This window comes from Geotrypetes seraphini, chromosome 1 (genome assembly GCF_902459505.1).
Source record: "Geotrypetes seraphini chromosome 1, aGeoSer1.1, whole genome shotgun sequence".
NCBI lineage: Eukaryota > Metazoa > Chordata > Amphibia > Gymnophiona > Dermophiidae > Geotrypetes > Geotrypetes seraphini.
In genome coordinates this window covers 92076809-92100030 of record NC_047084.1, presented here as the reverse complement: position 1 = coordinate 92100030, position 23222 = coordinate 92076809, and the positions used below count along the sequence as shown (strand labels likewise).

Here is a 23222-nt window from a genome sequence, read left to right as displayed (position 1 = left end):
CTTCAATCTCTACACTGCTTCTCTAGGAACGCATCTGGACAATCTGGGCATAACCACTTATAGTTATGCGGATGACATCACCATCCTCATCCCATACGATCATTCTAAACCTACCATGACAGACAAACTTCACCAAACACTTGAAACAGTCACAACCTGGATGAAAAATCACAAACTTAAACTCAACCAAGACAAAACAAAATTCATCCTTCTCGAAAATGACAAGATCCAAACCACAACCAACTTAGACATAAACGCAATCAAATATCCCATCCAAACCACCATAAAACTACTTGGCATGACCATAGACAGATGCTGCACCATGCAACCGCAAATAAATAAAACAATTCAGAGATCATTCGCAGTCATGAGAAATCTGAGACAAATCCGAAAATTCTTTGAAAGAACACAATTCCAACTTATAGTACAATCCCTAATACTAGGTATATTGGACTACTGCAACATCCTCTTCCTTCCTTGCCCTGCAACTACGATCAAACAACTCCAAACAATCCAAAATACAGCATTGAGACTCATCTACTCTTTGAAAAAACATGACCACATCACTGAAGCCTTCATCAACTCACACTGGCTCCCAATCCAAGAAAGAATCCAATTCAAATTCTACTGCATATTATTTAAAACCCTACACGGAGACAGCCCATCATACTTGAACAATCGCCTCATCCAAGCACCCACTACAAGACACAGAAAAACGCACTCCCCATTCATACCCCCCCCAATCAAGGAAGTAAAAAGAACAAAACTACACGACGGCCTCCTAGCCACCCAAGCCGCAAGGCTGGACAACAAGATCTCCAACCTCTTGATGACCACCCCAGACTATAGGACGTTCAGAAAAGAATTAAAAACCACACTTTTCAAGAAATTCCTGAAGCAGCAATAACATCACGACCGTTTAATAACTCTAAAACTGACATTTGACCTATCCATTACTGCACGAATAATAACAAAAGAACTTCCACTATGACCACCTATTAACTCTTTCACAAACCACCTCACCCTCAACAACCCGCTAAATGTTTATAAGATCTACAACTTACCTCTCTTGCTAATCATTGTAACTCTGTTTTTTTTAAATTAACCTTTTGTAATCCGCCTTGAACCGCAAGGTAATGGCGGAATAGAAATCCCTAATGTAATGTAATGTAATGTAATGTAATTAAGCTTCCACTACCAATCCTTACCAAACTACTTCCTCACCACCCTAACCTCTGCACACACCTGAAATAACGACCTACAACAAAGACTCTGATAATACCCTAAAACTAATACAGCAGTACTCCAGTGATTCCATTTATTCACTCTCTCCAACCCGTCTACCATTGACATAAATAACACTAACTCAAACCTGACCTTACCCAAATACACAATTTAACTCTAAAGTAGGCTAGAAGGGAACCATCTTTTGTACACAGTTATCAACAGTCATACCATAACAGACAGCTGGATTAGTCTTATGATTATTACAACAGAGATATGGACCAAGGATCTGTAACCCAAGCCTACAGATTTCGTCCCCCCATGACTCAAGACAAAATAATTAAAACTGGGAACTTAACTCACTTCGAATCTGTCTCCCACAATAATATCACTGAGACACAAGACACTATTCATCCTTTTGGCTCAAACCTAGACCCCTGTCTGCCACGCCTCCTACTGGCTGTGAAAGATGCCTTTGTAGACCAGTGGTTCCCAACCCTGTCCTGGAGGACCAGGCCAATCGGGTTTTCAGGCTAGCCCTAATGAATATATAAGGAGCAGATTTGCATGCCTCCCACTTCCATTCTATGCAAATCTCTCTCATGCATATTCATTAGGGCTAGCCTGAAAATCCGATTGGCCTGGTGGTCCTCCAGGACAGGGTTGGGAACCGCTGTTGTAGATCCATCCTTCCCCTCATCAACACCTTTCTACAAACAGGCAGAGTGCCACAAACCGGAAGACAGCAGTTACACTGATCTTTAAAAAACCCACATGACCCCAACTTGTCCAGCACATGGTTACTGTGGATGGGCAGACTGGATGGGCCATTTGGCCTTTATCTCCCATCATGTTTCTATGTTTCTAACTTCAGACTTGTCTCCAACCTACCCTTCCAAGATCCTGGAAAAAACAGTGCTAAACCAATTACACTTTTTCATCGACAAACAAGGAGCCCTATCCGCCTTCCATTCAGGATTCAGGAAATTCCACAGTACTGAAACCATCCATCTTAACCTCATCAACGAATGCTTGAAATTCAAGGATAAGGGTAACAATGTCCTTCTGGTGCTGCTGGATCTCAATGCAACATTTGACACTATTGACCATCCTATCATCATTGTGCAGCTCTCTGAAATTGGTATCTGAGACGCTGCATTATGATGGTTAGCCTCCTTCCTGATTAATAGATCCCAAAGTGTACTGCTCAATGATGTGCTATCGAAATCAAAACCGATCAAATACGGTGTTCTGCAGGGGGCTCTGCTACCCCCCTATTATTCAATCTCTACATTAGACCTGTCCTAGACATAGCCCGCAAATACCAAATATAGATTCACTCCTTCTCAGATGGCATCCAACTATACCTACCGCTAGGAGAAACCCGTGACACCCAGTTCACAAAACTCCTAAACTGCTTCTCAGAAATCAAAAACTGAATGTCCATCAACAAATTGCAACTGAACACCTCCAAAACAGAACTCCTTTGAATCCGCAAAGAACACTTCAACTATATCTGTCCCTCACTATGCTGGGACTCGACTACCATAACAGCAAAAGACCAAGTGCACAGCCTAGGAATACTCCTCGACTCCAACCTATCACTTTCCAACCATACCAGCTATGGAGACCTAGCACCTTACACCCACAAAAAAACACACACCAGCCAGAACCTCCAATCTCAAATTAATAAAGACTGTCCCGCATGTTCCCACTACAAACAGTCTCAGCAGCTATAGTAAACGCCAGATCCGCTCACAAAAAAGACCTCATCATAACATACACCACCACTGACAACATATTAGATATCCTCCTGATAATGGAAACATGGCTAAAAGTTAAACGGGGCCACTCTGGGTGTTCTATGCCTACCTGGTTATCAAGCACTGGCATGCTCCCACCTTGACAAAAGGGGAGGAGAAATTGCTGCAATCACCAAATCCAAACTGAATCCACGCCTCAAACTCCATGCTCTACAAGACCTTGATTGCTTCATCTTCTCAACAGGTCACGATAAAAAGACTGTATTCATACTGATGTACCGAGCCCCCACCTCCCCTATGTCTAGTCTAGACAAACTAGTACTTATGATCAGCAACATAACCATAACCCACAAACAGGCCATCACCCTAGGTGATTTCCACTTTGCAGACTATCCGAATACTACGGGCACCTCATGAGACTTCATAAAGTCACTATCAGATCTAGGATTTCTCCAACTAGTCAACTCTCCCAAGCACGCTTCTGGAAACACACTAGACCTAATCTTTATCTCAGACGGACCCCTAATTGCCTCCAAATCAGCCACACTCACTAGCAACCCAGTTCCTTGAACCAACCACCACATAATCTCTCTTGATCTACACATCAAGGCCAAATTAGCTACAGTCCGGGAAAAATCACAGCCCTGGGATCCTGTTTGCAGCCCCTCAGTTTTTCTTAATCTCTCTCTGCCCACTTAACTTCAAATGAGCACCTGTATATAACATGTAAACCACTTTGATTGTAACCACAAAATGACAATATATCAAGTCCCACCCCCTTTCCTTTTCTTATTACTGCACACTCAGGCTTTACCACTGCATGAACCATGCCTGCAATTCATTTAAACAGATTGCAGAAGCAGTGCATATCCACAGAACCTGCCCTCTTAAAGACACAGGAACTCTCAGGGTGATAGTTATTACTATACTGCTGGCATGAAAACCCCTGCCTCAATAAGGGTCCAGACTTGAAGGAGTCATATTCCTGCAGTGTGTGACATCATTAGCCCAGCATTGTATGCCTGATCCCTTAATAGAGAAATCCATCCAACTGACAAGACATTTCTTTATATTTTTTTCCTTTAATTCAACTAGGTTTTCTATCTTCTATATAAAAGATGCTATATTTAACACAAATTGGAACTTTACTATTGGAAATATATGGCTATTCTTACCTGGAGATACAAATTTCTCTGACCTGCTGAGGTGTTAATGCAAAAATAAAAAACTTTTCTTGAAATCGCTGAATAGTACTCTGTACTAGAAAAACAAATTGAGGTTTATTAGTGTATATTATGACAAATACAGTACATCTATATGTTTAAATAACTATAATCAGGCCACACATTTCAACTAGACAGCAGAGATATACCACGGTTGAAGCACACAGAACTGCAAAAATTAGAATACTTTTGATTTTGAAACATTCCAGAGGGCTAACAGTGTTAGCCTTTAGCAGTGAAACTAGCAAAAGGCTAATGGCGCCTTAGAGAAACTGATTTATTGAGGTATAAACTTTCAAGTCCAAATTATGGAAAGTGCATATCTCAATAAATCAGTTTATAAGGTGACACTAGCCTCTTTTTTTTAAGTGCTTGTGTCCTTTTATCTGAATCTCACTGGGAATTATAGTTCTTCCTCAGCTGTCATTAAAATTATTGTCCTCAATATTGTAAAATTTGGTCATGCCTGTTAATTTCCTTCCCATGAGTCCAGCCACACCAATATGAACAAATGGGATTACGTCCCTTTCCTACCAGCACATGGAGGTACAGACTTCACAAGGATATAGGTTGGTGCCTTCTGGAATTTTCCAGTATGTTACAGAAAAAACAGCATAAGGTCCTGTGAGCCCCATCTGTCACTGCAGCATAATTAAGTTAATCAATTAACCTACACAACAAATAATGTACAACCATTGAGAGAGATCCCAGTGAGTCCCAAAATCTTCATTTTCTAGGATGAATCTTAGACCAGTGTGGCTGAACTCGAGGAAAGGAAATTAATGGGTAAGACAAAATTTTATCTTCCCTATTGTCCAAGCCATACCACTTAATAAGTGGAACGTATCTAAGTAGAATCTTACTGGGACAGGGAAGACAGATCTCTTAGAATTGCTGCTCTTCCAAAGGCTGATCAGTCTCTGGCTAGAACAACAATTGTGTGTCACACAGAGAGAAACGAAGACCAGATCATTGTTCCACAAATGTCTTTGAGCAAATTTACACGAACTTCCACCAAAAAGGTCATTTGCACAAGTAGAGTGAGCCCCAAGATCTACTCAGAACCTGTTTGTTCCAACAAATGTACGCCACCTTGATCCAGTGCCCTACGGATGACTTGGAAGCTGCCGTGGAAAGGCAAAAACAAATGGTCCAAGACATGCAATAAATTTATTTCCTGAAAAACTGAAGCAACACACTCCACAAATGCAGCTTGTAAAGCTTTTTGACATGCACATCTGCCCTCATTCCCCAAAAGATGGAGAGGAAAACCTCCTGGGTAACATGTAACAGGGGAATCACCTTCTGCAGGAAGGACAACAATACAAATGGTGAAAGACTTTAACAAAAAGGATACATATGGGTCACAGCAAGCTAGTGCTTGTAATTCTGAGATCCTGAAGCAATAGCAACAAGGAAGACCATCTTCAACAATAAAGATCTTTCAGAGGAAGCCTTCAATAGTTCAAAAGGTGGGCCTGACAGAACATTCAGTTTGAAGTTCCAGTCTCATGAAGAAAACGTGGGACAAATGGGTAGGCATAAATGTGCCAACCCCTTAAGAATCATGACACATCTGGCTGTGCTGGCAGGAAAAGACCAAACTTTCCTCTACAACAGGTGAGAATAGTCATCTGAACCTTCAAAGTGTGGAAGGTCAAGTCTTGTTGAAACCCCCTCTGGCAGAATTCCAGCATAACTGAGATCTGTATTCTCCTAAAGGAGAGGGATTCATAAGCCTTCCATACCTAAACATAAGCTAATGAAAAAGGTGACTTGCAGGCCCTTAAAAGAATGGAAATTACTGAGGATGACCATCATTGCTTTGCAATGTTTCAACTCTCAAAAGCCATGTCATTATTATTTTTTATTTTAATATTCTTTATTCATTTTGAAAACTTACAGCAAGCGTACAGGAATATATCATTAGTAACAACAATAACACTTGTAATTCTCATATAATTCTACAAACATAAAAATTATATCCCTTCCCACCCACCTTCTTTCAAATATTATAATCAATTATATCATAAATATAATATAAACATATAATGTAGTGAAATTTCCAGAACAACTCCCTCCCACCCCCCTATGTGTACATATATTCATCCAAGGAAAATGATGTTTACTTCTTACAATATCGTTCCAATGGCCCCCAGATCTTTATAAAATTATTATAGTTCCCTTTCTGTATTGCAATTGCTCTTTCCATCTTAAAAATATGGCATACCGAATTCCACCAAAATGTATAATTAAGATTAGTATAATTTTTCCAGTTATTGGTGATATGCTGAATAGCAATCCCAGTCAAGATTACTAATAGTTTGTTATTATGTGCTGATATTTGACTTTTTTTCCTCATAGCCATGCCAAACAGAATAGTATCATAGGATAATGCAACATGGTTTTCTAATGGACAATTTACTTGAGTCCAAATTGAATTCCAAAATAATCTTATACAGGGACAATGGTAAATCCATGTCATAAGCCATATCCTCCACCTCTGCCAGCCCCTGCCAGAGAAGGTCTCACCCCCTGGCAAGGGCTGGTAAGCCTGCCAAAGGACACACCATGTGTACCAGAGCTTTTGGTACACATCTAAAGCAACCATGAGAATGAGACAGGAGTGCAGAGTCACCTTGCTCAAGACTCTCCCAATTAGATGTCACAGTAGAAAGATACAGAGCAGTTCCTGCCAAGATCACTCCAGCACCTCCATCATTGCCAGTGGAGTCAACTCCTCTTCTGTAACTGAAAAACTAACTCACCCAGCATTTTGGCTCAAGATCATCAGATCGAACACCAACTGACCCCCCCCCCCCCACCTGTTCACCAGGAATTGAAAGGCCACCAAACTCAGCTCCCAATCTCATGGATACAGAGCAGACTGGCTGAAGAACTTGGCTTGGACATTGCTCTGGCTTGCAATATGGACCACTAAGAACACCAAGAGATGCCTCTCCATCCAGCAACATATTGCTGCTGCCTCCTGTGTTACAATTTGGCTGCTTACCGTATTTTCACGCAAATAACGCGCACCCGTATAAAACGCGCACACGGGTATAGCGCGCAGAAATCACGATGATATGTACAAAAACCTTGGTATACCGCGCTCACGGGTATACCGCGCATGCTGCCCGACTCTCCGTTCACCCCCCCTGACTTCCGTGCACTGCCCTGACTTTCCGTGCGCTGTCCCGACTCTCCGTTCACCCCCCCCCTGACTTCCGTGCACTGCTTTTTCACTCCCTTCGGTCTGCCTGTCCCCCCTTGAAGTCCTGTCCCCCCTTGAAGGTCTGTCCCCATCCTGAAAGCCTGATGCCCCCCCCCCCGACGTCCGATTCATCCCCCCCCCCGGCAGGACCATTCGCACCCCCACCCCGAAGGACCGCCGACTCCCCGACAATATCGGGCCAGGAGGGAGCCCAAACCTTCCTGGCCACGGCGACCCCCTACCCCCACCCCGCACTACATTACGGGCAGGAGGGATCCCAGGCCCTCCTGCCCTCGACACAAACCCCCCTCCCCCCCAACGACCGCCCCCCCCCAAGAACCTCCGACCGCCCCCCCAGCCGACCCGCGACCCCCCTGGCCGACCCCCACGACACCCCCACCCCCCTTCCCCGTACCTTTGGTAGTTGGCCGGACAGACGGGAGCCAAATCCGCCTGTCCGGCAGGCAGCCAACGACGGAATGAGGCCGGATTGGCCCATCCGTCCCAAAGCTCCGCCTACTGGTGGGGCCTAAGGCGCCTGGGCCAATCAGAATAGGCCCGGGAGCCTTAGGTCCCTCCTGGGGGCGGGGCCTGAGGCACATGGTCGGGTTGGGCCCATGTGCCTCAGGCCCCGCCCCCAGGAGGGACCTAAGGCTCCCGGGCCTATTCTGATTGGCCCAGGCGCCTTAGGCCCCACCAGTAGGCGGAGCTTTGGGACGGATGGGCCAATCCGGCCTCATTCCGTCGTTGGCTGCCTGCCGGACAGGCGGGTTTGGCTCCCGTCTGTCCGGCCAACTACCAAAGGTACGGGGAAGGGGGGTGGGGGTGTCGTGGGGGTCGGCCAGGGGGGTCGCGGGTCGGCTGGGGGGGCGGTCAGAGGTTCTTGGGGGGGGCGGTCGTTGGGGGGGAGGGGGGTTTGCGTCGAGGGCAGGAGGGCCTGGGATCCCTCCTGCCCGTAATGTAGTGCGGGGTGGGGGTAGGGGGTCGCCGTGGCCAGGAGGGTTTGGGCTCCCTCCTGGCCCGATATTGTCGGGGAGTCGGCCGGGCAAGAGGGCTTGGGCTCCCTCTTGCTCCGATCGTGGATGCGGGTGCGGGTGGGAGCGCGTGCGAGCGGTCCTGCGGGGGGGGGTGAATCGGGCGTCGGGCGGGGGTGGGTGTTTAAAAACTTTTGTATAACGCGCGAGGGGTATGCGCGCATTATATGCGTGAAAATACGGTAATCCATACTACAACCCCCCCCCCCCAACACACATACACCCCCCCCCATACACCAGTGTTCTCCCCAGAAATTTTTTCCAGCCAGATGGCGTGAAAAAATAGCCGGGTGGAACAGGACGGGGAAATTTGGTGATGGGGAAAATTAAATGTGTCCAATTTTATTAAGTTAATTATTATTAGTTATTTTCCAATGCTCAATATAACTTCCTTTTTTAAGGTTTGACATTTGTGCCAGAATATTTGTATTAAATTTAAGAAGTATCCAATTCTAGAAGTGAATAATTAGATATTTGCCCTCTTTCAAATGATATAGAGCAGCGTCTCTCAAACTTTTTTACTTTGAAACAATTTTTTATTGAACAAGCCAGAAAAAAACCCAGAGAATGAATACAGTAAAAAAAATAACAGTTGTTCAGAAATTATACAGCATGTATCCCTCGATCCCAATATTCCAGCCCCACATCCCACCTTCCCATACCCCACTCTGCATAACAAGATAAATCGCAGTATACAAATGAATAGTGAACTGTCAAAAGAACCAAAAACAAGAGATGACAGATGAAAAATGCTGCAGGCATGAGGAAACAGGCCTGAACAAGACTAAAGGGAAAGCTGAACACTCAGGGCACTGGACTCTGATGAATCCCAAGAAACAATGCATAAAAGGGGGGGGGAAAAACAGACCAAGCCAGGGAAAGGCCACCCTAAGGCCGCCAACCCCTCACTACTCAAGGAAAATTAAACAGGCAAGGTATTAAGGATCATACTACAGGTTCTATGAGGCAATGAGTAGATATAAGGACCCCAGACCTGCAAAAAAAAACAACTTAGATTGTCGCAAGGAATGACACACCCGACCCCTCTTAAGCAACATCAAAGCATACAGATGGTTGCGCCAAGCCCAATAAGGAGCGCGATCCATTCCCCCAAAATAATTTTCTTAGCTACCAACCCTGCCTTGCGCAAAAATAGCCGGCCAACACCCGGGTGAAATCGAAAAGCCTCATATTTATCTACAAGAAACCCCACAGGAGTGAGAGGTATAGAATGGCCTAACAAAAGCTCCAAATAGCGGACCACACGTCTCCAGAAAGCCCTGACCACTGGGCAACTCCAAGAAGCATGGATAAAAGACTTAAGTGCACTAGTACATTTCTCGCACTGTGACGACTCTGCAAAACCGGAGTGAAACAATTGAACCCGCGTAAGATATGCACGATGTAGCACCCGAAACTGACATTCCCTGAGGTCAGCCGAGACAGAAAGGGATACGCTTTATAAAGACATCCCATATCTAAATCAGTTGGCCTCAGGCCCAACTCTGGAGCACATAAGGACTCCCACGACCTGGGCGAAGCAAGAAAGCACAGCGCCTTATGAAATGCTGAAACGGAATGCCGTCCTCCTCAAATTGACTGAAAAAGGCACGGAGCTTGCTCCCCAAGCCCATCCGCAAACCCTCCATCTCCAAAGACCTCTTTTAATTGTACATTATCTGGTTTTAGTCTGTTACTACTCCTCCAACTAATTGTAGCCATGTCTTTACCTCAATTTCAAATCCCCATACATTGGGGCCATTGTCCAGGGGCAATTTCTTATACTACCCCAAGCTCAGCCCCATAGCATACTAATTTAATTTCAGTACAAGCTAATGATAAACTCTTGTCTATCTCTCTGAACGTTTCAAAAATAGGCCTTATTAACTCTAGATCCCTCAAAACAAAACACCATTTAATCTATGATACCACAATAAAACACAAGTTTGACCGCCTCTTCATCACAGAAACCTGGTTGTCCTAGGGGGAAGAATGCTATCTGACCTTTTCTTGTCCACCAGGTTTTACTTATTAATACAATCATCGTCAGGGAAAAAAAGGAGGTGGTTTAGCCATTATCTATCGTTCCACCATAAAGCTGATTTTGAATTTTCTCCAAGTAACAACTCTTTGGAATATCTAGAGGTTAGACTTAAAACATCCCCTCCACTAGATTACCGTATTTTCACGCATATAACGCGCACGTTATACACGATTTTTACAAACCGTGCATAACCTTGCGCGTTATACGCGTGAGCGCGTTTTACAACTTTTTTTTACATAGTCCCCCCCCGACGTCCGATTCACCCCCTCCCCCCCGCAGGACCGCTCGCACCCCCACCCCGAAGGACCGCTCGCACCCCCACAGCCTCCCCACCCCACCCCCATCATGGAGAAGCTCCTACCGTTCTCCTGCTGCTAACTCTGCCGGGACCGCCAGAAGAGGAATCATTTCAGACGCAGGGCTCACAGAAGGGCCGGGACCGCCGGCAGAGGAAGCAGCAGGAGAACGGTAGGAGCTTCTCCATGATTGGGGGGGGGGAGGCTTTGGGGGTGCGAGCGGTCCTTCGGGGTGGGGGTGCAAGCGGTCCTGCGGGGGGATGAATCGGACGTCGGGGGGAGGGGGCATCAGGCTTTCAAGGGGGAGAGGAGAGTCGGGGCGGGCCAGAGGAGAGTCGGGGTGGCCAGAGGAGAGTCGGGGCGGGCGAAAGGAGAGTCGGGGTGGCATGCGCGGTATACGGGTGTGCGCGGTATATAAAAATTTCTTTACATAAATTACAGTTTCCCGCGCGCTATACCCGTGTGCGCGTTTTACACGGGTGCGCGGTATATGAGTGAAAATACGGTACTTACTTCTATATCTCCCCCCCCTCCTGTTAGTGTTCAAACTCTTACATATCTTCAATCAACCATTCTAGATTTTTGCGTCTCTTCTGCCAATCCTGTCATCTTAGGTGACTTTAATATTCATTTTGAAGACACCAGTAACGCTTCCACCTTAGAAGTCCTACTTTTTTAAGCGATCTAGATCTTTTACCACTAATAACCAACTCTACTCACATCGCTGGCCACACTTTGGATATGGTACTTATCCAAGCCTCCCTTTATAATAACTTCCAAGTTTTCTCAACCATACAAGTTCCTTGGTCAGATCATTTCTTAGTTTCTTTTCAACAACAAACTTTAGATTACTGCCCAAAACTAAAGCCTAAAACAATTACCTCTAGGAATTACAATAAATTGGAAGCTGCTTCTATCCTTTCTAATTTTGATCTTATTTTAGAAAATATGTCTAGCCTTACTATTGATGATAAAACCTTAGTTTGGAACCAATCTATTACCAAACTTTTAGACTCACTAGCACCAGTTACTACCTTTACAATTTCCCCTCGCAAACTTACAAATCCTTGGTATTCAGCCAATTTGAATTTAATCAAAAAACAATTACGCTCCCTCGAGCGCAAATGGAGACGGAACAAAACACCCATTAATCTCAATAAGTTTAAGGATCATGCGGCATACTATAAAACTGAAATCAATAGAGTTAAAAAAGAATATTACTCCAAACAAATTAAGAAAGCAAAAAATACTTCTGCACTATTTGCAATAGTCAAACCTCCAACATCGAAGAAAAAAGAAACAAATAAAATTAATCAAGCACCATCAGCACAAGCCCTTGCTACTTACTTTACAGACAAAGTACAAAGAATCAGGGAGACCTTTTCACAAATTCTTATTCCTAGCAGCGCCAAAGACTTCACTGATTCCACTACTTCCTCTAATCTGTCCTTCTCTAAATGCTCCCGTTTCATCCTCCCAACTTTACAGGAAATACAAAGATGTCTCAACTCACTTAATACAAAAGGGACCAGCTCAGAAGTCATTCCTCCTATTCTCTTAAAATGATTTTTTTCTATTTTTGGTCCATATATCAAAGATTTGGTCAACTCTAGCCTATCATCGGGTTCCCTACCCAAATCTTGGAAACAATCAATCATTTATCCAATCATTAAGGATCAAAAATCTAGCATTCAAGACATGTCTAATTATCGTCCCATAGCCAATATACCATTTATAGCTAAACTCACTGAAAAAATTGTTTTCTACCAAATTTCCGATTTTATTGAGAAAACAAAAGTCCTACATCCCAATCAAACTGGCTTTCATCACCACCACTCCACAGAACTATCTTTGCTAGGTTTAACCACAAAAATACTATACCACATTGACCATCACCAGTCAGTTCTGCTCTTCTCCTTAGATCTTTCTTCTGCTTTTGATACCATTGATCATAGCTTATTACTACCCCGTCTTCATGAAACAGGCATAACAGGTCAAGTCATGGACTGGTTCACCTCTTACTTTTCAGATAGATCATCCAAGGTTATTTTTAACAATACATCATCCGAGCCTTCTTCCACTAAACATGGAATTCCACAAGGCTCTATCCTGTCACCACCACTTTTTAACATCTTTTTGTTCCCTCTTCTGACTGTGGGTCAATCCATCGGCTTCACCACATTTGCTTACGTCGATGACGTGCAATTAATCCACCCTATTGACCCTAATAATATCAAGGATGTTGCTTCCATCAACCACAAACTTGAAAAAATCAAATTGTGGTTAGATTCAAATAGGTTGTCCCTCAACATCAATAAATCTAAACTAATTATTTTTCCCTTTAAAGAGGGAATAACTCTTCAGGCCCCCTTGAAATTTGAATCCCTCCCAATTAAAGTCGTACCCACTCTAAAGCTACTAGGAGTCACTTTCGACTGCAAATTCTCTTATCACAACCATATTAGTACGGTGGTCCAGAAATGTTTCCACCGCCTTAGAATGATACATTCCCTTTCCAAACTATTAGACCCATCATCTCTGAATACATTAATCCATTCTTTGGTAATTTCTTGTATAGATTATTGTAATACCCTTTATAAGGGCATTACTAAAAAAGAAATAAGACGCCTACTGCTATCAAGATCATTTATGGCGCAAAGAAATATGACCATGTTTCTCCTCTTCTAATCAATGCACAATGGCTGCCCATCGAACACAGAATTAATTACAAAATTCTACTATTAACTTTTACAACTCGCTCAAATAATCAACCAGAGTTTATTGATAGACTTCTAATTCCCTATTATCCCACTAAATCTCTTCGTTCCATATCACAAAATCTTCTCGTCGTACCATCATTAAAACTAATTAATACGCTGAGATCCAATAACTCTGATGTCATTGCACCCTCTCTTTGGAATTAGCTGCCTAATCATTTACGAATTGAATCCACGACAAAGCAATTTAAAGCAAAACTAAAAACATTTTTATTTGAAGATGCTTTTGGATAAAACTGTCCTTTTCAGGACTAAATCAACTACAGCCTCTACCCTTACATATTGTTTCTTCCCTAAGTGTGCCGTTTCTCAAATATTGTAGTTCCATCCTTCTTTCCCAATTGTGTGCAGTTAGTATATATGTTTTTGTATGTGTCTACTAACCCAACATGGTTTGTATAATTTTTTAATTCCAATTGTTTTGTTCCTTTTAAAGATATTTCTTTTTGTTATTGTTGTACACCGCTTAGAAATTAGAATAAGCGGTATAAAATATTTTTTAATAAACCTGAAACTTGAAAACGAACATCATGACCCAATTGTAAGTGAGCAAAAAAATCAGTGGCTTGAATCCCATCTCAAAGTTGAAAGGTACACCAAGGTGGAAGCAAAGCATCCGGAGTAAGGACGTGCTCCAACACAGTCAAACCCAGCTGGGTCTAGCGTCGAAAGGGGGCAGAAGACCGGCCCAGCAAAAACTGAAGATTCCTCTTAATAGGCAGTAAATCAGACACCCCTGGGCTCCCCCACCCCAAACTAAGTATCTCAAACTTTTTAAACTCCGGCACACTAAACAGCAAATGTTGTTGTTGTTTTTTTGTGGCACACTAACTGCAGCAAATGTTTTTCATGGCTGGAAAAAAATTTCTGAGGAAAACACTGTTGCCGTTAGTTTTCAAGTACCAATCATGTCAAAGAATGATGCTTATCTGGGCAGTTGTATAATAAAAAGAATGGATAAGATAACATGAGAAGTGAAATTGTCATGAATCAAGGGGATACATTCCCTATAGGTCCTAAAAGCAGGCTTGTGGATTAGATATAAACAAACTATGAGGGCAGTGATGTACCCAGCATATGTGACACCTGGGGCCCATCATTTTTTGACCCCCCCCCCTTCTGTATGAAAAACATGATTTTTAGTAACAATCCACACGTCACCCAACAGTGTACCTAGAAAAGGCAGCATCTCCCTGCCTTCATCATCAACCCTATTCTGTGTCCCTATCCCCTCCATGCCAAGTGTCAATCCTCTGTGTCCCTATACCCCCCCAAGTCCAACATCTTTCTTCTGTGTTCCTCTTCTCCCCTCTTATCTAGCCATCTTGTGTCCATATACCCTCCTGTGTTTGGCATTGCCCCATAAAGCATTCCCCTTTGTATCCATGTTCCTATGCTCCCATCCATGCCCACATCTCCCTTCTTTTCATATATCTTTGTTTGTCCAGCTTCTCCCCTCTTACTCCTTTACACGAAAGTGTCTCTCACCCTCTTTCCTCCCTCCCTCCACCTCTACTCTACTGTGTTAAATATTTTACTCCCTTCATCCCCTTGATTCAGCATCTCTTTCCCTTCCCTCTCCTCCTGCCTGCAGGTCTCTCAACACTCCCCAAGGATCCAGCACCTCTCTCCCTTCCCTCTAGCCCCTCTTCCCATAGATCCAACATCTCCCCCCCCTTCCCTCTAGCTCTGAGCTGTGAATCCAGTACCTCTCTCTTTCCTCCAATTCCCAGCTTTAGGTCTAGCACCTCTCTTTTCCCTTCAGATCCAGTCCACCCTCCACATCGGTACCTCGCTCCCTTCCCTCCATCCACCCCCACCACCCTAGTCCCAATACCTCTCTTCCCCCAGCCAATATCCAGGACCATCCTTCAGCTCCAGCTCTGAAGACAGCCAGCATTCCTCATCTCCCATGGGTCAGCATCTCCTCCCCAGTTCCTCTCATCTCTAATACCCGAACGAGCCAGCCAAGCCATGCCAAAAAATCTTAAGAAGTCTGCTCTGAGGCCTTCCTTTAGCCGAAGAGCCCCTCCTTGATGCAACTTCAGGTTTTATGAAACCGGAAGATACATTGAGGGACTCGTTGGCAGAAGGAAGGCCTTGTAACATGCCTCTGAAGATTTTTCCACATCGGTGTGGCTGGCTCCCCTCAGGTAAAACTGCCACCATGCTGAAAAATCTTCAGAGGCCTATTTCAGGCTTTCCTTCAGCCGACGAGTCTCTCCTTGATGTAACTTCTGGTTTTGTGAAACCAGAAGTTAGACCAAGGAGGGGTTTGTTGGCTAAAGGAAGGTCTCGGCGCAGGCTTCTCAAGACTTTTCAGTGTGGTGCAGCTGACTTGATCAGGTAAGGTAGACATGAGGGGAACTGGGGAGTAGATGCTGAGCTGAGGGAATGTTGCTATGCTGACACTGGTGTAATTTTTGCTGCGGGACCTACCACTCTATTGTTTCCTGTTTTTGAGGGCTAACCGCAGAATCCTTCACCGTATTATTCTCTAGTCTTACGGCAGGCCCAGTGGAGGTCCGCTACAGGTCCAGGAGGGAGGCGGTTAGGTGCCCCCATTTTTGGATCCAAAAATCTCAGTTTATGTTTGAGTATATATTGTACTAGTTTATTTCAGCACCTGAGATTCCATTACTACTTAATATTAATTGAAATTGTAGGAAAGATGTCATGGAAATGAACAGAACAGGAAAATCAGATAATTACTGAAAACAAAAGGGTCTTTTCTTCAAGTAGGGATATTTCACAGCTGATGCTCACATCTTTCACAAAATACTCCAGCCTGAACCAAAGTTATTTGTGCAAGAAAATAATTGCATGAAATCATTAACACTTACCTAGACTTGTTGGTTTGATAAGAACATCAAGCACATCGTAAAATGGGAGGCTTTTCAGTTGTACATCTGGATGCACAGGTGGAATAGGGGGCGATGGTTGCTGCATCTCAAAATGAGGCTTTGCTTCTTGAAGAAGTATAGAGCCAAGAGGCGAAGAAGGAGAATGAGGTGTAACTGAAGTTGAAGGCAGCGAATGGAGACTAGCTACAGCCAGATCAGTGTCTATAGATTTTTTATCAAAAGTGAAGACAGATGATTTTACAGTTGACAAATTAGAGAGACTGTCAATTGTCCTTGGATATCGACGTCTATAAAGTTCTCTAATTTTAATCTGAACTGCTGGGCTACAGCCACTCTTTAATAAATGCAATGCCCTCATCACAAGGTCATGTTTTCTTCCACTTTTGTTACGTCCAGCGAAGCCCAACAAAACTTGTAGTTCTGAAACCCGAAAACTTGATACCATATTCTAAAGAGGAGGGAATAAAATAGCATTCAAAATGAATGGCCCTTAATAAGAATATATATAATGTGCAATTTTAGAAAACATGTTTCATTAAGTTATATGGAATAGCCTAAGTTTAAAGCAGTGAGAAACAGGGGAGTCCGATTCAAATCCCACATCAGCTCTGTGTGATCTTGAGCAAGTCACTTACTCATCCACTGTCAAGTACAAATTTATAGCTCCTTTTATCTAAGGTGCACTAATGGATTTAGTGCCTGCTAACAATTATTGCATGCCAAATTCCAATGGGCTTCTTAGCATTTAACATGCACTAATTTTTAGCTAGCGTTAAATTTATTAGCACACCTTAGTAAAAGGAGCCATAAGAGTGTTTACAGAAAAATACCTAGTGTATCTGAATGTATACTGGTTTGATAAGTTTTTGAGCTTGAAGGTGGTATCATGAAGTTATTCTTCAAAATATCCACTTGTCTGCAAGGCAAACAAACGTACAGTCAAACCTCAGTTTACAAGTGCACCGGTTTGCAAGTGTTTTGCAAGATGAGCAAAACATTCGTAAAATCAGTGCCTCGGAAACCAAGCTTGACTCAATTTACAACTGCCCCTCCCCACGATCCGGCATCGCCCCTCAGCAATCCTACATCCCCCGCCGAGCACCCAAATAGCAAAACCTACCCCAATTTGGCACCAGCACCAACACACAGGACATGCCGGTGCCCGAAGATCCTCCCTCTTGGCTGGGCTAGGCTGTGTATCGCATCGGAGATCCTCCCTCTTGGCTGGGCTGGACTAGGCCTTGAGTATTTGCACATGCTCAAGGCCCAGCCAAGAGGGAGGATCTTCAGGCACCGGCACTGGCATGTCCTGTGTGTTGATGCTGGTGCCAGTGCCAAATTGGGGTAGGTTTTGCTATTTGGGTGCTCGGCAGGGGATGTAGGATCGCGGGGGGGGGGGGGAGTATGGAACAAGCAATAACAAGCACAGCAGTCTACAATGATACCTCCAATAGATCTTTTTCTTGGGTGCTGGCTCCTAAGGTGGACCCCAGCATCTGGTAGCTATGATTTGGATTATTCTTTCCAATGTGCACATTTGTCTACATTAAATTTCATCTGCTATTTCCAATTTCATACAATCTTCCTGCAATTTTTCCACAGTCTGCATGTGTTTAACAACTTTGAATAGTTTCATGTCATCTGCAAATTTGTATCACCTCACTTGCTATTCCAATTTCCAAATCATTTATAAATGTTATAAATAGCACTGGTCCCAGTACAAATCCCTACAGCACACCACTAATTACCCTCCTCCATTGAGTCTATCTTGTGCCCCTCTCGTATGATATCCAGCACCCATTGATCTGAGGAAATTCGTGCCCACTCCTGGTAAAATGCTGACAACAGGCCTCCAATATGAGGAAGCACTGTCAAACTGAAGAATATATAAATTATATATAGACTTCACAGTAAAGGAGGGTAAATATCCATTGGTCAAAACCGATATTTCTATTGCACTAGAAGGCTTCATTGTGACTCATTTAACTATCAAACTACAAAAACGTGAAACTCACTACCCACTGAGATTCACTCTTACACCATGTACACCCTGATCGACCCTCCACAGACCCCGATGCATATTACATCTATTAACCATGTATTCTCCCTGGAAATGCCCAGGCCAACTCTTGTTGTAAACCACCTAGAACTGAAAGGTATTGCCAGGATAGAAGACACTAATGTAATGTAACATCTGAAAACATGACTTCCAAAAATCATGGCTAGGAGCCTAACTCAACTCAAACTCTGAACTGTATACTTATGAATACACTATTACATTACATTACAGATTTATATTCCGCCATTACCTTTCGGTTCAAAGCGGATTACAATAAGAGTTGTGGAGGGAAGGGTTACAAAGTTAGATCGGAGATCGTTTCTGAGAGAGGGAAAGGTAGGATGAGGGGTAGGGGAGGTGTTCGTGGTATTAGGCTTTACTCAGGGATTTCTTGAAGAGTACGGTATAGTTTTTATATCCTTTCTGAACCTCTTGTAGTCAGGGGTTGATGTCAATAGGGTGGAAATTTGGTTATCTAGTCTTGCTGCTTGAGTGGCTAGTAGGCTGTCGTAAAGTTTTTTCTGTTTTACTTCCTTGATTGTGGGGCGAGTGAAAGGGGTGTGTGTTTTTCTATACCTGGTAGAGGTAGTTTGGATAAAGCGGTTGTTTAAGTAGGTTTGTTTAAGTAGGTTAGGCTGTTCCCGTTAATAATTTTAAATAGTATACAGTAAAATTTGAATTGTATTTTTATTGGATTGGAAGCCAGTGTGAGTCGATGTATACCTCAGTGATGTGATCATATTTCTTCAATGAATATACGAGTCTCAAAGTTGTATTTTGGATTGTTTGTAGTTGTTTAATCATTATTGTCGGGCAGGGGAGGTAGAGGATGTTGCAGTAGTCGGGCAGTAGTCGAGTAAGGGAGGTAGAGGATGTTGCAGTAGTCGAGTATACTGAGGATTAGTGATTGTACTAGAAGCAGAGGTAGAGGATGTAGAGGTAGAGGATGTTGCAATAGTCGGGCAGTAGTCGAGTATGGGAGGTAGAGGATGTTGCAGTAGTCGAGTATAAGGATTAGTGATTGTACTAGAAGCAGAAATTGTGGTCTTTCGAAGAATTTTCGGACTTGTCTTAGGTTCCTCATGACTGCGAAAGATTTCTGTATCGTTTTGTTTATTTGTGGTTGCATGGTGCAGCCCCTGTCAATAGTCATTCCAAGTAGTTTTACTATTATTTATTACTGTATTTCTATAGCACTACCAGATGCACGCAGCACTGTACATTAAACATGCAAGAGAGAGTCCCTGCTTGAAATCGCTTACAATCTAAGTTATGACAAACATACAGGACATAGAGTGGATCAATATATGGTGCTCATGAAGGGACAAACAAGGGAAGAAGAGGTGGTGAGGGTAAGGGCTACAGAGGGAATGAGAACAGATATTGTGTATTACAAGCTGCAACAGTTAGGACCTACACGCAGCTTCAAAAAATTGGGTTTTGAGCCCAGATTTGAATACCGCTAGGGAAGGAGCCTGGCATATTGATTCAGGCAGGTTGTTCCAGGCATATGGCGCTGCAATACAGAAGGGGGAGAGTCGGGAGTTGGCAACAGATGAGAGATTTACCCAAATAATGGAGTTTCCGGGGTGGGGTGTAGAGAGAGATATTGAGGAGCCACAGAGTGAGTACACTTGTAGGTCAGTAAGAGAAGTTTGAACTGTAAGCGGAAGAGGACAGGGAGCCAATGAAGTAACTTGAGGAGAGGGGTAACATGAGCATAACGACCCTACCCATGAACTCACTGTAGCAGAAGTCTATGTTAGGAGTACAACTGGACTTTTTCCTGCACTGGGTATTTATATTTGTGTTGCAATAACTGCTGCTGTAATTGTCAATGATGCATTAATTGTTGTTGTAACCCGCCTCAAACTCCACTGAAGGTGCAATAAGTTTGTCATTGACGGACTTCTCAAAAATGAACTATGAGAACACAAGAACTTCTGTTATTTCCATCATGGGAGTAACTCTGTGGAACAAATTAATTGATATCTGATATCCAGAAGTTAAAAAAAAATACTTAAAACTAAACTATTTTTAGAAGAATTTCAATAAAGATATGTTGTTTATGATAGTTTTAAGATAAATGGTACTGTGAGGATCTATGAAATCTTGATTTTAAGATGTAATTATTCATTCTAGATATTTGTATAAGTCTTGTATGTTTTATTTTATGTATGTTACTTTTGTAATGCTGCTTAGGACTAGGCGGTTGCTAAATTTTTTTTAAATCAACAAACAAAATATAAGACCACAGACAACAACTTAAGAGAAAAAACAATAGCACATACGAAAAAAAATACCCAGGACCAACCCAACTGGAAAAAATACAATGGACAGACAGCACAGGTATCTTCTGATGTAGTGCCATTCTCATAGTATGAGCCCTGACATCTGCACAGTTAATACCAGACTTGCCCCCAGGAAAGAAGTGGAAAAATGTAGAGAATGACACAGGGCTCCTTCTCCATCCCTTCCCCACAGGCTCTGTCTTCATTTACACAAGCCTCGAACATTTATCATTTAAATTTTTATTAAAATTAAAAAACGGACAATATTCTTTTAAAAAATTGCAAATAGAGAATTCCATTTCAATCTAGTTTTGGTACAACCTTCCCAAAGATTCAGCTGCCTTTGTTTATGCATCATCTGGGAAGGTAATTGAATTGTCTTTCAGATATGGGTGTAAAACTGTATAGTGGATGAACAGGAAAATGCTGGAAATGTCTATTAAGGGTTCCTTTTACGAAGGTGTGCTAGGGTTTTTAGCGCAGGCACAAAATTACCGCACGCTATAGCGCACGGTAGCTGAAAATCTACCACCTCCTAAAAATGAGGCGGTAGTGGCTAACGCACTCAGGAATTTAACGCGTGCTATTGCGAGCGTTAAGACCCTAGCGCACCTTTGTAAAAGGAGCCTTAAATGTCTATAAATGCTCGATTAAATTACAGGGAAATACTTTCAAAACCAATACAGTATAATCTCGTCATAATGGACTTCGATGGACCTAGGAAAACGGTCCGTTATATCCAGAATTGCATTTTTTTTTTAAACTTTATTTAGGGCAACTTGAAATAATGTAAATCGATGAACACAAGCATATCAGCAAAGCAATGTTACTTACCGTAACAGTTGTTATCCAGGGACAGCAGGCAGCTATTCTCACTAGTGGGTGATGTCATCCGACAGAGCCCCGATACGGACATCTTGCAAGCATGTCTTGCTTGAAGAAACTCAGAAGTTTCGAGATGCCCGCACCGCGCATGCGCCAGTGCCTTCCCGCCCGATGCTCCGGGCGTGTCTCCTCAGTTCAGGTAGCTAGCAGAGAAGCCAACCCAGGGGAGGTGGGTGGGACGTGAGAATAGCTGCCTGCTGTCCCTGGATAACAACTGTTACAGTAAGTAACATTGCTTTATCCCAGGACAAGCAAGCAGGTATTCTCACTAGTGGGTGACCTCCAAGCTAACCTCAATGGGATGGAGGGAGAGTTGGCAACTTAGGAGAACAAATTTTGTAACACAGTTTGGCCAAACTGCCCATCCCGTGTGGAGAAAGTATCCAGACAATAATGAGAGGTGAACGTATGAACCGAGGACCAAGTGGCAGCCCTACAAATCTCCTCAATCGGTGTCGATCTGAGGAAGGCTACAGAGGCTGCCATTGCTCTGACCTTATGGGCTGTGACCTTACAGGGAAGGGGTAATCCAGCCTGGGCATAGCAGAAAGAGATACAAGCCGCCATCCAGTTGGAGATGGTGCGCTTCGATACAGGTCGCCCCAACTTGTTTGGATCAAAGGAGACGAAAAGTTGAGGAGCAGTTCTGTGTGGTTTGGTGCGATCCAAGTAGAAAGCCAAAGCACGTTTACAGTCCAGAGTGTGAAGAGGTGATTCTCCAGGATGAGAATGAGGCTTTGGAAAGAACACTGGAAGCACAATGGATTGGTTAAGGTGAAATTCAGAGACCACTTTAGGCAGGAATTTCGGGTGAGTGCGGAGGACCACCTTGTCATGATGGAATACTGTGAAAGGTGGGTCCGCCACCAAGGCCTGAAGCTCACTGACCCTGCGAGCAGATGTGAGGGCCACCAGAAAAACCCCTTTCCAAGTGAGAAACTTTAGTGGAGCCTTGCTTAGAGGCTCAAAAGGAGGTTTCATAAGCTGAGAAAGGACAACATTTAGATCCCAAACCACTGGAGGCGGTTTGAGAGGAGGATTGACATGAAAAAGTCCTTTCATAAATCTGGAAACCACAGGATAAGAATAGAGAGGTTTCCCTTGTAGAGGCTGATGGAAAGCCGCAATAACACTCAGGTGGACTCGTATATATGTCGACTTGAGATCAGACTGAGACAGATGTAAAAGATAGTCCAAAACAGAGGATAGGGAGGCTCGCTGAGGCTCCTTAGAATTGGAAATACACCATGAAGAAAATCTAGTCCATTTTTGGGAGTAGCACTGACGAGTAGCAGGCTTCCTGGAAGCCTCCAAGACATCCCTCACCGCCTGGGAAAACTGGTGCGGAGTTACGTTGAGAGGAACCAAGCTGTCAGGTGGAGAGACTGCAGGTTGGGATGAAGCAGAGACCCCTGATGCTGAGTAAGCAGTGAAGGAAACACTGGAAGTAGGTACGGTTCCCTGCTGCTGAGTTGAAGTAGAAGGGAGAACCAAGGTTGCCTGGGCCACCGAGGAGCTATCATAATCATGGTGGCATGGTCGGACTTC

General features: G+C 43.5%; 1 protein-coding gene across 4 annotated transcripts in view; it reads right to left on the bottom strand.

Annotated features, from left to right (window-relative positions):
* The window catches only part of PIAS2 (protein inhibitor of activated STAT 2), a 136105-nt gene that overhangs the window by 98458 nt on the left and 14425 nt on the right, over window positions 1–23222 (bottom strand). For all 4 annotated transcript variants that reach the window (XM_033934957.1, XM_033934942.1, XM_033934950.1 and 1 more), the window contains exons 2-3: window positions 16419–16887; window positions 4163–4247 (exon numbers count right to left, since the gene is read on the bottom strand). In XM_033934957.1, the coding sequence (XP_033790848.1) occupies window positions 4163–4247; window positions 16419–16884 (551 nt within the window). In that variant the 5' untranslated portion in view covers window positions 16885–16887. The remainder of the gene's footprint in view (window positions 1–4162; window positions 4248–16418; window positions 16888–23222) is intronic.